Source organism: Coloeus monedula, assembly GCF_965178545.1.
Source record: "Coloeus monedula genome assembly, chromosome: 5".
NCBI classification, from domain to species: domain Eukaryota; kingdom Metazoa; phylum Chordata; class Aves; order Passeriformes; family Corvidae; genus Coloeus; species Coloeus monedula.
The window spans coordinates 73,550,629-73,562,762 of NC_138785.1; the positions used below are offsets into that span (position 1 = coordinate 73,550,629).

The 12,134-nt window shown below is 51.0% G+C and overlaps 1 protein-coding gene across 1 annotated transcript; it reads left to right on the forward strand.

The window, feature by feature from the left end:
• The first annotated feature begins 322 nt into the window (after positions 1–322).
• TEX261 (testis expressed 261) lies at positions 323–10,477 on the forward strand. The gene is made up of 6 exons (XM_082281722.1): positions 323–467; positions 1,748–1,827; positions 3,322–3,475; positions 4,780–4,847; positions 7,717–7,819; positions 8,870–10,477. Exons 1-6 carry the CDS (start codon positions 398–400, stop codon positions 8,983–8,985), a joined length of 591 nt encoding a protein of 196 aa, XP_082137848.1. The 5' UTR covers positions 323–397; the 3' UTR covers positions 8,986–10,477.
• The last annotated feature ends 1,657 nt before the right edge of the window (positions 10,478–12,134 follow it).

The window sequence follows — 12,134 nt, forward strand, 5'->3', positions numbered from 1 at the left end:
TTTGGGGGGGGGGGGGGTTCCCTTTGTGTTTTGGGGTTTTCTTCACGGTTTGGGGGCTCCCTGTAGAGTTTTGGGGAGATTCTCGACACAATTCAGGCTTCCCCACACAGTTCTGGAGTCCCACGGTCGTTTTTGGGGTCCCCCCGTCGTTTTTGGGGTCCCCCCGTCGCTTTTGGGGTCCCCCCCTCTCGCTTTTGGGGTGATCCCATTTCGCTCCGCCCGGCCTGTGACGAGTCCTCCACTCCTGCAGGGGGCGCTGTCACGGGCGGGCACCGCCCCCCCCCCAGCGTCTCGTTGGTTCCGGCGCCGCGTGTTCCCGGCAGCAGCGCCGGGCCCGGGAGCGGGAGCGGCACCGGGAACAGCTCCGGGAGCGGCCCCGGCCCGGCCCGGCCCCGCCATGTGGTTCATGTACGTGCTCAGCTGGCTGTCCCTGCTCGTGCAGGTGGCTTTCGTCACCCTGGCCATCGGTGAGAGTGCCCCGGCGGTTCCGGGAGCCTGGCGAGGGGGTTGGGCCGTGAGGTTGGGCCGGGGTGTGTCGCGATATATCGGGGGGGGGGGAGGGGAGGGCAGGGGTGAGGGCGCGGGGGAAGGAGCGGGGGTTGTAGGGATTGTGGGGGTGCCTGGGTGTTCCTGAGGGCTCAGAGTGACCCTGAAATTTGGGGTCCTTGGGTGTCTCTGAGGGCTCAGAGGGTCCCCAACATTGGGAGTCCTTGTGTGTCCCCAAACCCTCAGAATGTCCCATGGATTTGGCGGTCCCTGGGTGTCCCTGAGGGTTCAGAGTGTCCTCAGGATTTGGGGTCCCTGGGTGTCCCTGAGGGTTCAGAGTATCCTCAGGATTTGGGGTCCCTGGGTGTCCCTGAGGGTTCAGAATATCCCCAAGATTTGGGGTCCCTGCGTGTCCCCGAGCCCTCAGAGTGTCCCCAAAGTTTGGAAGTCCCTGAATGCCCCTGAGGGCTCAGAGTGACGCTGAGATTTGGGGTCCCTGGGTGTCCCTAAGCCTGTGAAGTGTCCCCAAGATTGAGGGTCCGTGGGTGTCCCTGAGAACTCAAAGTGGCCCTGAAATTTGGGGTCCCTGGGTGTCCCCGAGCCCGTGAAATGTCCCCAGGATTTGGGGTCCCTGGGTGTTCCTGAGGGTCCAGAGTGTCCCCAAGATTTGGGGTCCCTGCGTGTCCCCAAACCCTCAGAGTGTCCCAGGATTTGGGGGTCCCTGCGTGTCCCCAAACCCTCAGAGTGTCCCAGGATTTCGGGGTCCCTGCGTGTCCCCAAACCCTCAGAATCCCCCATGGATTTGAGGTCCCTGGGTGTCCCCGAGCCCTCAGAGTGTCCCAGGATTTGGGGGTCCCTGGGTGTCCCCAAACCCTCAGAGTGTCCCCAGGATTTGGGGGTCCCTGGGTGTCCCCAAACCCTCAGAGTGTCCCCAGGATTTGGGGGTCCCTGGGTGTCCCCAAACCCTCAGAGTGTCCCCAGGATTTGAGGTCCCTGGGTGTCCCTGAGCCCTCAGAATCCCCCATGGATTTGAGGTCCCTGGGTGTCCCCAAACCCTCAGAATCCCCCATGGATTTGGGGTCCCTGGGTGTCCCCACCCCTTAAATCCCCTCAGGGATCTCCCATCCCTGAGCACCCCTAACCTTCGGTGTCCCTGGGTGCTCCCAGCTGTTGGAATTTGGGGTGTCCCCGAATGCCCCCCTGTGGGGCAGTGCCAGCGGTGCCAGCGGTGCCAGCGGTGTCCCCTGTCCTGTCCCCACAGCGGCCGGGCTCTATTACCTGGCAGAGCTCATCGAGGAGTACACGGTGGTCACCAGGAGGATCATCAAATACATGATCTGGGTGAGTCCCAGGAATTCCGGCCGGGAATTCCCAACCGGCCCCATTGGGAAAGCAGAGCAGCCGTGACATGGAATGGGGGGGGGGGGGGGTTGGATGATGGGATGGACCTTTGGGAATCTGCGGATTCCTGGGAAAAAGGGCATGGGGGAGGGGTGGTTGGTGGGGGTTCTGTCACCTGTTGCCAAGTTCTCAGAATGTCCCAGAAATTTGGGATCTTTGGGGCTCAGAACGTCCCAGAAATTTGGGATCTTTGGGGCTCTGAACATCCCAGAAATTTGGGATCTTGGGGGGTACCCAAGGTCTTAGAGAATCCCAGAAATCTGGGACCTTTGGAGCTCAGAACATCCCAGAAATTTGGGATCTTTGGAGCTCAGAGTGTCCCAGAAATTTGGGATCCTTGGAGTTTCCCAAGTTCTCAGAATGTCCCAGAAATTTGGGATCTGTGGAGCTCAAAATATCCCAGAAATTTGGGATCTTTGCAGCTCAGAATATCCCAGAAATTTGGGATCTTTGGGGGCTCAGAATGTCCCAGAAATTTGGGATCTTGGGGGCTCCCAAGTTCTCTGAATGTCCCAGAAATTTGGGATCTTTGGGGCTCAGAATGTCCCAGAAATTTGGGATCTTGGGGGCTCCCAAGTTCTCTGAATGTCCCAGAAATTTGGGATCTTTGGGACTCAGAATGTCCCAGAAATTTGGGATCTTGGGGGCTCAGATTGTCCCAGAAATTTGGGATCTTTGGGACTCAGAATGTCCCAGAAATTTGGGATCTTGGGGGCTCCCAAGTTCTCTGAATGTCCCAGAAATTTGGGATCTTTGGGGCTCAGAATGTGCCAGAAATTTGGGATCTTTGGGACTCAGAATGTCCCAGAAATTTGGGATCTTTGGAGCTCAGATTGTCCCAGAAATTTGGGATCTTTGGGACTCAGAATGTCCCAGAAATTTGGGATCTTGGGGGCTCCCAAGTTCTCTGAATGTCCCAGAAATTTGGGATCTTTGGGGCTCAGAATGTGCCAGAAATTTGGGATCTTTGGGACTCAGAATGTCCCAGAAATTTGGGATCTTTGGAGCTCAGATTGTCCCAGAAATTTGGGATCTTTGGGACTCAGAATGTCCCAGAAATTTGGGATCTTGGGGGCTCCCAAGTTCTCTGAATGTCCCAGAAATTTGGGATCTTTGGAGCTCAGAATGTCCCAGAAATTTGGGATCTTTGGGACTCAGAATGTCCCAGAAATTTGGGATCTTGGGGGCTCCCAAGTTCTCTGAATGTCCCAGAAATTTGGGATCTTTGGGGCTCAGAACATCCCAGAAATTTGGGATCTTTGGGGGTTCCCAAGTTCTCGGAACATCCCAGAAATTTGGGATCTTTGGGATCTCAGCACATCCCCCAAATCCTCCGACCCTTGCTGCTTCCCAAGAACGAAGCTCCTTCCCCAAACCCTCTCCGTCCATCCGCAATTCCTCTGCTTCCCTCTTTTCCCGCTGCTTTCTTCCCAGTTTTCCTCGGCCGTGCTGGTGGGGCTGTACCTGTTCGAGCAATTCCCGGGATTTTTGGTGGGAATGGGACTCTTCACCAACCTCGTGTATTTCGGATTGCTCCAGACTTTCCCTTTCATCGTCCTCACCTCCTCCAACTTCATCCTATCCTGCGGTGAGGGGGAAAAACTTGGGAATGGCTTTAGGGAAAGGGAGGAGGGAAGGGAAAAGTTTGGGAATTTTGTCCGTTCTGGGAAGGACTTGGAGCTTCGGGATGGGGTTTTTGGTGGTGGGAGTTGGGAATGTCGGGATTTTTCGGGGAATTTTGGGCTTCTTGGGAAAGCTTCTGGAATTCCTGGTTGGGTTGGGTTTGGGAGGGAGCTGAAGTTGTGCTTCGCATTATGCCAAGGGCTTGGAATGTCCTGGAAATTTGGGATCTTTGGAGCTCAGAATGTCCCGGAAATTTGGGATTTTTGGGGCTTCCCAAGGGCTCAGAATGTCCCAGAAATTTGGGATCTTTGGAGTTCAGAATGTCCCAGAAATTTGGGATCTTTGGATGTCCCAAAGGCTCAGAGAATTCCAGGGGTTGGGGAGCCCTGATTGTCCCAGAAATTTGGGATCTTTGGAGCTCTGATTGTCCCAGAAATTTGGGATTTTTGGAGCTCAGAATGTCCCGGAAATTTGGGATCTTTGAGGGTCCTGAAGGCTCAGAGAATTCCAGGGATTGGGGTCCCTGATTGTCCCGGAAATTTGGGATCTTTGGCTGCCCCAAACCGCCAGAAAATCCCAGGAATTTTGGATCCCTGAATGCCCCAGAAATTTGGGATCTTTGGGGCTCAGAATCTTCCAGAAATCTGGGATTTTTGGGGCTTCCCAAGGGCTTGGAACGTCCCGGAAATTTGGGATCTTTGAGGGTCCTGAAGGCTCAGAGAATTCCAGGGATTGGGGTCCCTGATTGTCCCAGAAATTTGGGATCTTTGGGTGCCCCAAAGGTTCAGAAAATCCCAGGAGTTTTGGATCCCTGAATGCTCCAGAAATTTGGGATCTTTGGGGCTTCCCAAGGGCTCAGAAGGTCCCGGAAATTTGGGATCTTTGGAGCTCAGAATGTCCCAGAAATTTGGGATCTTTGGAGCTCAGAACATCCCAGAAATTTGGGATTTTTGGGGCTCAGAATATCCCAGAAATTTGGGATCTTGGGAGTTCAGAACATCCCAGAAATTTCAGATCCTTGAATATCCCAAAACCTCTCCGAATTCCAAGACCTGAACATCCCAAACCCTCCGAAAATCCCAACAATTTTAGGATCTCGGAGTCTCCCAAACCTCCAAACAAATCCCCCAAATCCCCCAAATCCAAGAATCCTCTCTTTCCACCATTGAAATTCCCAGTTTATGGGGAAGGGTGGGATTGGGATATCTCCCAAAATTCGGGAATATCCCTTTGGAATGTGCTGATCCCAGTTTTTCCCCCCTTTTCCAGTGCTGGTTGTGCTCAATCATTACCTGGCATTCCAATATTTTGCCGAGGAATTCTACCTCTTCTCCGAGGTGAGAAAATTCGGGAAGCAGCTGATCCATGGATTTTTTTGGGGGTTTTTTTCCCGTTTTTTTTCCCCAAGGATGTGAAAAAAATTCCAGGTTTTTTTTTGGGGGGGGTTTTATTTAAAATTGGAGGGGTTGGGGGTGATTTTGGAATTCCTGGAGCTGCGGAGTTATCCCGGGAATTCTCATGGAATGTTAAGGTTGGGTTATTCCTTCGAAGGGGAAAAGTTTGGGAAAATGGGAATGAATGGGTTGATCCCGAGGGGTTTTTTTTTTGAGGGTTGAACCCTAAAATTGTTCCCTTTGGGAATTCTCAGTGCTGGTAAAAATTCCCATTCCCAGCGTGGCTCCTTGGAGGTGGAAATTCCAGGAAAATTGGGGAAAATCTGGGGGTTTTGGAGGGGTTTTTTGGGATTTTCCGGGAGTTTAAGGCGGGGTTGGGGATTGGGAATTGGGAAGGGCTCGGAATTCGCTGGTTCCTGGAGGTTGGATCAGGGAGTGCAAGGGAATGAGGGATTTAAATCAAATTTAAATAAAATTTAAATAGAATTTAAATAAGATTTAAATAAAATTGAAATAGAATTTAAATAAGATTTAAATAAAATTGGAATAGAATTTAAATAAAATTTTAATAAGATTTAAAGACATTTAAATGAATTTGAATAAGTGAAAATTAAAATAAAAGAATTTAAATCCAATTTTAAAAACAAATTTAAAGAAAAAGAAGGTAAATAAAAATAAAATAAAAGAAATTAAATTAAAATGAAGTCAATTAAAATAAAATAAGTTAAATTAAAAAAAAATAAAGAAAAATAAAGGAATAAAAATAAAATAAAAATCAAATAAAGAAAATAAAAGAAATTAAAATAAAATGAAATAAAAATCAAACAATTGAAATAAATTAAAATAAAATAAAATAAAATAAATTAAGATAATTTAAATAAAATTTAAAAAAATTAAAGAAAAATAAAGTGAGTTAAATTAAAAATAAAATAAAAAAAACTAATAAAATCAATCAAAATAAAATGAAATAAAATGAAATAAAATAATTTAAATAGAATTTAAAAAATTAAAGAAAAATAAAGTAAACTAAAATAAAAATCAAATAAAGTAAAAAATAAATAAAATAAAATAAAATAATTTAAATCAAATTAAAAAAATTTAAAGAAAAATAAAGTAAATTAAAATAAAAATCAAATAAAGATCAAATAAATAAAATAAAATAAATTAAAAGAAAATAATTTAAATTAAAATAAAAGTGAAAAAACATAAAATAAATTTAAAGTAAAGAAAACTAAATTTTAATTAAAATTAAAATAAAATAAAAATCAAATAAATAAAATAAATTTAAATGAAACTTAAGTAAAATAAATTTAAATTAAATTACATCAAAATAAATAAAAGAAAATAAAATTAAAATCAAATCAAATCAAATCAATAAAATAAAAAGAAAATAAAATAATTTAAATTAAATTTTTAAAAATTAAAATTAAAATAAAATGAATTTAAATAAAATTAAAATCAAATAAATCAAATCAAATAAATTAAAATTAAATTAAAATAAATAATAAAAAAATTAAAATAAATTTAAGTGAAATGAAAATAAAGTAAAATAAATGAAATTAAAATAAAATTTAAAAAAAATGAAAATACAACAAATTCCATTAAGTGAAAATAAAATGAATGCAATGAAATTTTCAATTCAAATTAATTCAAAGAAAAGAAATTAAATTAAATCAAATCAAATTAAATTCAAATAAATTAAAATAAACTAAAATTAAATTAAATTAAAATCAAATCAATAGAAAACGAAATCCAAAGGAAATCAACCCAATGAACTCCGATCCAATCCCATTGTCCTGAGGATTCCCTTGGATCCATCCGGCCCTTCCGGAAAATTCGGGAAATCGGGAACAGCGGGAGCAGGGAGTATTTTGGGATGGCCGCCAGAGGCGCTGCCAGCGTTATCCCGGAGCTCCATCCCAGAGCGTTATCCCAGAGCTTTATCCCAGAGCTCCATCCCGGAGCGTTATCCTGGAGCTCCATCCCAGAGCATTATCCCAGAGCTTTATCCCAGAGCTCCATCCCGGAGCGTTATCCTGCAGCTCCATCCCAGAGCATTATCCCAGAGCTTTATCCCAGAGCGTTAGCCCAGAGCTCCATCCCGGAGCTTCATCCCGGAGCTCCATCCCGGAGCTCCATCCCAGAGCTTTATCCAAGAGCTCCATCCCAGAGCGTTATCCCGGAGCGTTATCCTGGAGCTGCATCCCGGAGCTCCATCCTGCAGCTCCATCCTGGAACTTTATCCCGGAGCTCCATCCCAGAGCGTTATCCCGGAGCTCCATCCCAGAGCTCCATCCTGGAGCTCCATCCCAGAGCTTCATCCCGGAGCTTTATCCCGGAGCTTTATCCCGGAGCTTTATCCTGGAGCTCCATCCTGGAGCTTTATTCCAGAGCTCCATCCCGGAGCTTTATTCCAGAGCGTTATCCCGGAGCTCCATCCCAGAGCTCCATCCCGCAGCTCCATCCCGGAGCTTTATCCCACAGCGTTATCCCAGAGCTCCATCCCGGAGCTTCATCCTGGAGCTCCATCCCAGAGCTCCATCCCGCAGCTCCATCCCGGAGCTCCATCCCAGAGCTCCATCCCAGAGCTCCATCCCGGAGCTCCATCCCGCAGCTCCATCCCGCAGCTCCATCCCAGAGCTCCATCCCAGAGCTCCATCCCGCAGCTCCATCCCAGAGCCTTATCCCGGAGCTCCATCCCAGAGCTCCATCCCAGAGCTCCATCCCACAGCTCCATCCCGGATTCCCGCGGGAATGCCCAGGGCCGGCGCTGGGATGGGGATCGGGGAATTCCGGGAATCTCTTCCCGCAGGTCCTGGCCTATTTCACCTTCTGCCTGTGGCTCATCCCCTTCGCCTTCTTCGTGTCGCTGTCGGCCGGGGAGAACGTCCTGCCCTGCACCGTGCAGCCGGGAGGTGGGAATGGGATCGGGATCGGGATTGGGATCGGGAATGGGATCGGGAATGGGAACGTCCTGCCCTGCACCGTGCAGCCGGGAGGTGGGAATGGGATCGGGATCGGGATTGGGATCGGGAATGGGAATGGGAACGTCCTGCCCTGCACCGTGCAGCCGGGAGGTGGGAACGGGATCGGGATCGGGATTGGGATCGGGAATGGGAATGGGAACGTCCTGCCCTGCACCGTGCAGCCGGGAGGTGGGAACGGGATCAGGATCGGGATTGGGATCGGGAATGGGAACGTCCTGCCCTGCACCGTGCAGCCGGGAACGGGATCGGGAATGGGAATAGGATCGGGATTGGGATTGGGAATGGGATCGGGAGTGGGATTGGGAATGGGATTGGGGAGAACGTCCTGCCCTGCACCGTGCAGCCAGGAACGGGATCGGGAATGGGAATAGGATCGGGATTGGGATTGGGAATGGGATCGGGGATGGGAATGGGATCGGGAATGGGAATGGGAACGTCCTGCCCTGCACCGTGCAGCCGGGAGGTGGGAACGGGATTGGGAATGGGAATGGCCGGGAAAGGAGCTGAAGTTCAGCTGGTTCCGATCCCGCTCTGAATGTCCCAGGAATTTGGGATCCCTGAACCCTTGGAGAATCCCAGAAATTCAGGATCCCAAAGGCTTAGGGAATCCCAGAAATTCAGGATCCCAAATTTGGGATTCCTGGAGCTTCCCAAGGGTTCAGAATGTGCCAGGAATTTGGGATCTTTGGAGCTTCCCAAGGGCTCCGAATGTCCCAGAAATTTGGGATCCTTGGGGCTCCAACCATCCCAGAAATTCGGGATTCCTGGAGCTTCCCAAGGGCTCGGAATGTCCCAGAAATTCGGGATCCTTGGGGCTCCGAATATCTCAGGAAATTTGGATCTTTGGGGCTTCCCAAGGGCTCCGAAAATCCCAGAAATTCAGGATCCTCCTCTCCCCGTTGGAGCCCCGCTCCCGTCTCTCCCCTCCTCCATTCCCAACTCCGGGAATTCCATCCCCTTCTCCCTCTTTTCCTGCAGACGACGTCGTCTCCAACTATTTCACCAAGGGGAAAAGAGGGAAGCGCTCCGGGATTCTCCTGGTTTTCTCCTTCCTCAAGGAAGCCGTCCTTCCCAGCCGCCAGAAGATCTTCTGAAATCCGGGAATATCCGGCGCCTGCGCATCCCAGCAGATCCCAACGATCCCAAACTCGCCGGGAATTCCGTTCTTCCCGGGAATTCCTCGGGAATGCACAAACTGCGATGCACCCGGACGAGCCCCCACAACCGCGGGGAGCTTTTTCCTGGGAATGTTCCCATGGAAAAGAGCGGGATTGGGATGAGCCCGAGGAGGGGATTGCCGGGAATCCCGGCACTTTTGGGGATTTTCCGGGGTTTTTTTGGGGTGTTTTTTTTTTTTTTTTTTTTTTTTCCTGGAGCTGCTCCCTCGGGATGGATGGAAAAGCTCTCCGGGCTTTTCCCGAGGTTTCTGCGGAGCTGGGAATCAATAAAAAAAACCGGGAAAAATCGGAATGGATCCGGAAGATTCCGGTTGGGATGGAGCTGAGCCTTCATCCCGCTTTTCCCGAGGGAAAGGACTTGGAATGATCCCGAAATAGCCGGATTTGGCTGGTTGGAATGCTGGAAATTCCTGCTTTTCCCGGTAAAACCTTGGGAATGCGTTCACGGCAAGGGATTTTCCGTGGGAATCTCGGCTTTCCTGGGCGTTCCCAGAATTCCCAGATTTTTCCAGGGCTCCCTCTTTTTCCAAGAGGGAATAAAAAGTTGGATCAGCCTCCGAGGGGAGAGGGGGGAACTGCTTGGAATTCCCAGATTTTTCCAGGTTTTTTGTCTCCTTTTCCAAAGGGTGAAATCCTCTGATCCTAAAATTCCCGGTTTTCCCTTCATTTCCACCACCAGGATCAAACATTCCCAACCCAGCCAACCTCGGGAATTCCGGGATCTGGAGGCGCCAGGAAAGCTGGGAAAGGAAAAATTCCTGGAGAAATTCCGGGTGGGAAAAGATCCAAGTGGGACAATTCCCATTATCCCGGATTTCTCCAATCCCAACCTTCCAGCTGGAATTTCCTGGAATTTTTTAAGGGAGGGGGAAAAAAAACCCCACCCAAAATCCCTTTGGAAAAGCTGCTCCTTATTCCAGGAGCTGGAAAATTCCCTCTGGAAAACTCCTGGGAGATAGGAAGGAGGAAAAGCAGGAATTCCTGATCCCTTCCATCCCGATTTTCCCGGGATTCCTTGGGCTCGGGATTCCCATTCCTGCCATTCCCTGATTGGGTAATCCCAGGAATATCGAACCGGGGGAAAAAAAGGCTGGAAAAGCCCCCCCGGGAATCCCCATTCCCGTTTCCTTGGGAATGCCAGGAAAAGCCGGATTGGGAGAAATCCGAGGGAATAAAAACCCCAATTCCCGCCTTTTCCAGCCTCTTTTCCCAAATTTTCCCGGCTGCTCCAGGCAGGGATGCGGCTTCTCCTTCCCGCATTTTCCTGCTGGAGATTCCAGAGGGAAGAGGAGGAATGTGGGGAAATTTGGGAAAATCGCTGCCCGGTTTTCAATATTCCCGTTTTTCCCAGGAGGAGGGAAAAAAAAAAAAACCTCGGGATGAATCCAAGGGATGTGTCCCGGCTTTTCCCAGGGAATGGGGAGGGCGGGAAGGGGCTCGGGATTGCCGGGAAAGGAGCGGAGCTCGCCTTGGAATGGCGGGAATGATCCCGGCTGCTCCCGGATCCGAGGGAATAAAGGATTTTATTGGGAAGTTGTGGGAAAGGAGGAGCGGCCGGAGGTTCGGGGGGGTTGGGGAGGAATTCCCGGCTGGGAGTGGGGGTGGGGAATCCTGGGAATGAGGGTGGGGAATTCTGGGAATGGAGGATGGGAAACTCTGGGAAAAGAGGGCAGGAAATCCTAGGAAAAGAGGAGGGAAAATCCTGGGAGAGGAGGGTGGGAAATCCCGGGAATGAGGGTGGGAAAATTCTGGGAAAGGAGGGCTGGAAAACCTGGGAATGAGGGTGGGAAAATCCCGGGAAAAGGGGGTGGAAAATCCTGGGGAAAGGGGATGGAAAATCCTTGGAAAGGAGGGCGGGAAAACCTGGGAATGAGGGTGGGAAAATCCCGGGAATGAGGGTGGGAAATCCTAGGAAAAGAGGAGGGAAAATCCTGGGAGAGGAGGGTGGGAAATCCTTGGAAAGGGGGATGGGAAATCCCGGGAATGAGGGTGGGAAATCCTTGGAAAGGGGGATGGGAAATCCCGGGAATGAGGGTGGGAAATCCTTGGAAAGGGGGACGGGAATTCCCAGGATGGAGGACGGGGATTCCCGGGAAGCGGCTCCTACGCGCTGTCCCCAGCCGGGCGGGGGAGGGGCCGCGTCCCGGGGAGCCCCCGGGGCCGGAAGGGGACCCTGACCCCGTCCCTGTCCCTTTCCAGCCCCTTTTCCAGCTCCTTTTCCAGCCCCTCGTTCCCTGGGATCAGCCGGGTGGGGACGAGCGGGGCCAGGAGGGGACAACGCGGGGACACCGCGGGTGCCACCGCCGCCCCCTCCCCCTCGCGCCGCTCCGCTCTCCGCATGGAATTCCCCATGGAATTCCCCGCCGTGGAAGCATCCAGAGCCCGGCGCCGCCTCTCCAGGATGGATTCCAGCTGCGCATCCCGGCTTTTCCTGCGGCTGCACCTCCGGGAGGCGACCCCGCGGCGACCCCGCGGCGACCGCGCGGCCACGGCGCCGCTGCTCTCCAGGATCCCCCGCAGCTCCAGCGCCGCGCTGCGCCTCTTGCTGGGATCCTGCGGGAATCGGGGGATGCCGGGAATCGGGGAATGCCGCCATCCCGGGAATGCCGGGAATCGGGGAATGTCGGGAGTCAGGGAATGCCGCGATCCCGGGAATGTCGCGATCCCGGGAATGCCGGGAATCAGGGAATGCCGCGATCCCGGGAATGTCGCGATCCCGGGAATGCCGGGAATCGGGGAATGTCGCGATCCCGGGAATGCCGGGAATCAGGGAATGCCGCGATCTCGGGAATGCCGGGAATCGGGGAATGTCGGGAGTCAGGGAATGCCGCGATCTCGGGAATGCCGCGATCTCGGGAATGCCGGGAATCGGGGAATGCCGTGATCCCGGGAATGTCGCGATCCCGGGAATGTCGCGATCTCGGGAATGCCGGGAATCGGGGAATGCCGCGATCCCGGGAATGTCGGGCATCAGGGAATGTTGTGATCCCGGGAATGCCGGGGATCAGGGAATGCCGCGATCCCGGGAATGTCACGATCTCGGGAATGCCGGGAATCAGGGAATG

Excerpts from the sequence above, each read along its gene's own strand:
- TEX261 (XM_082281722.1), top strand. The coding sequence starts at position 398 with ATGTGGTTCATGTACGTGCTCAGCTGGCTGTCCCTGCTCGTGCAGGTG. Across the intron at positions 468-1,747 it reads TTTCGTCACCCTGGCCATCG|CGGCCGGGCTCTATTACCTG; the intron begins GTGAGAGTGCCC and ends CTGTCCCCACAG. Across the intron at positions 7,820-8,869 it reads CTGCACCGTGCAGCCGGGAG|ACGACGTCGTCTCCAACTAT; the intron begins GTGGGAATGGGA and ends CTTTTCCTGCAG.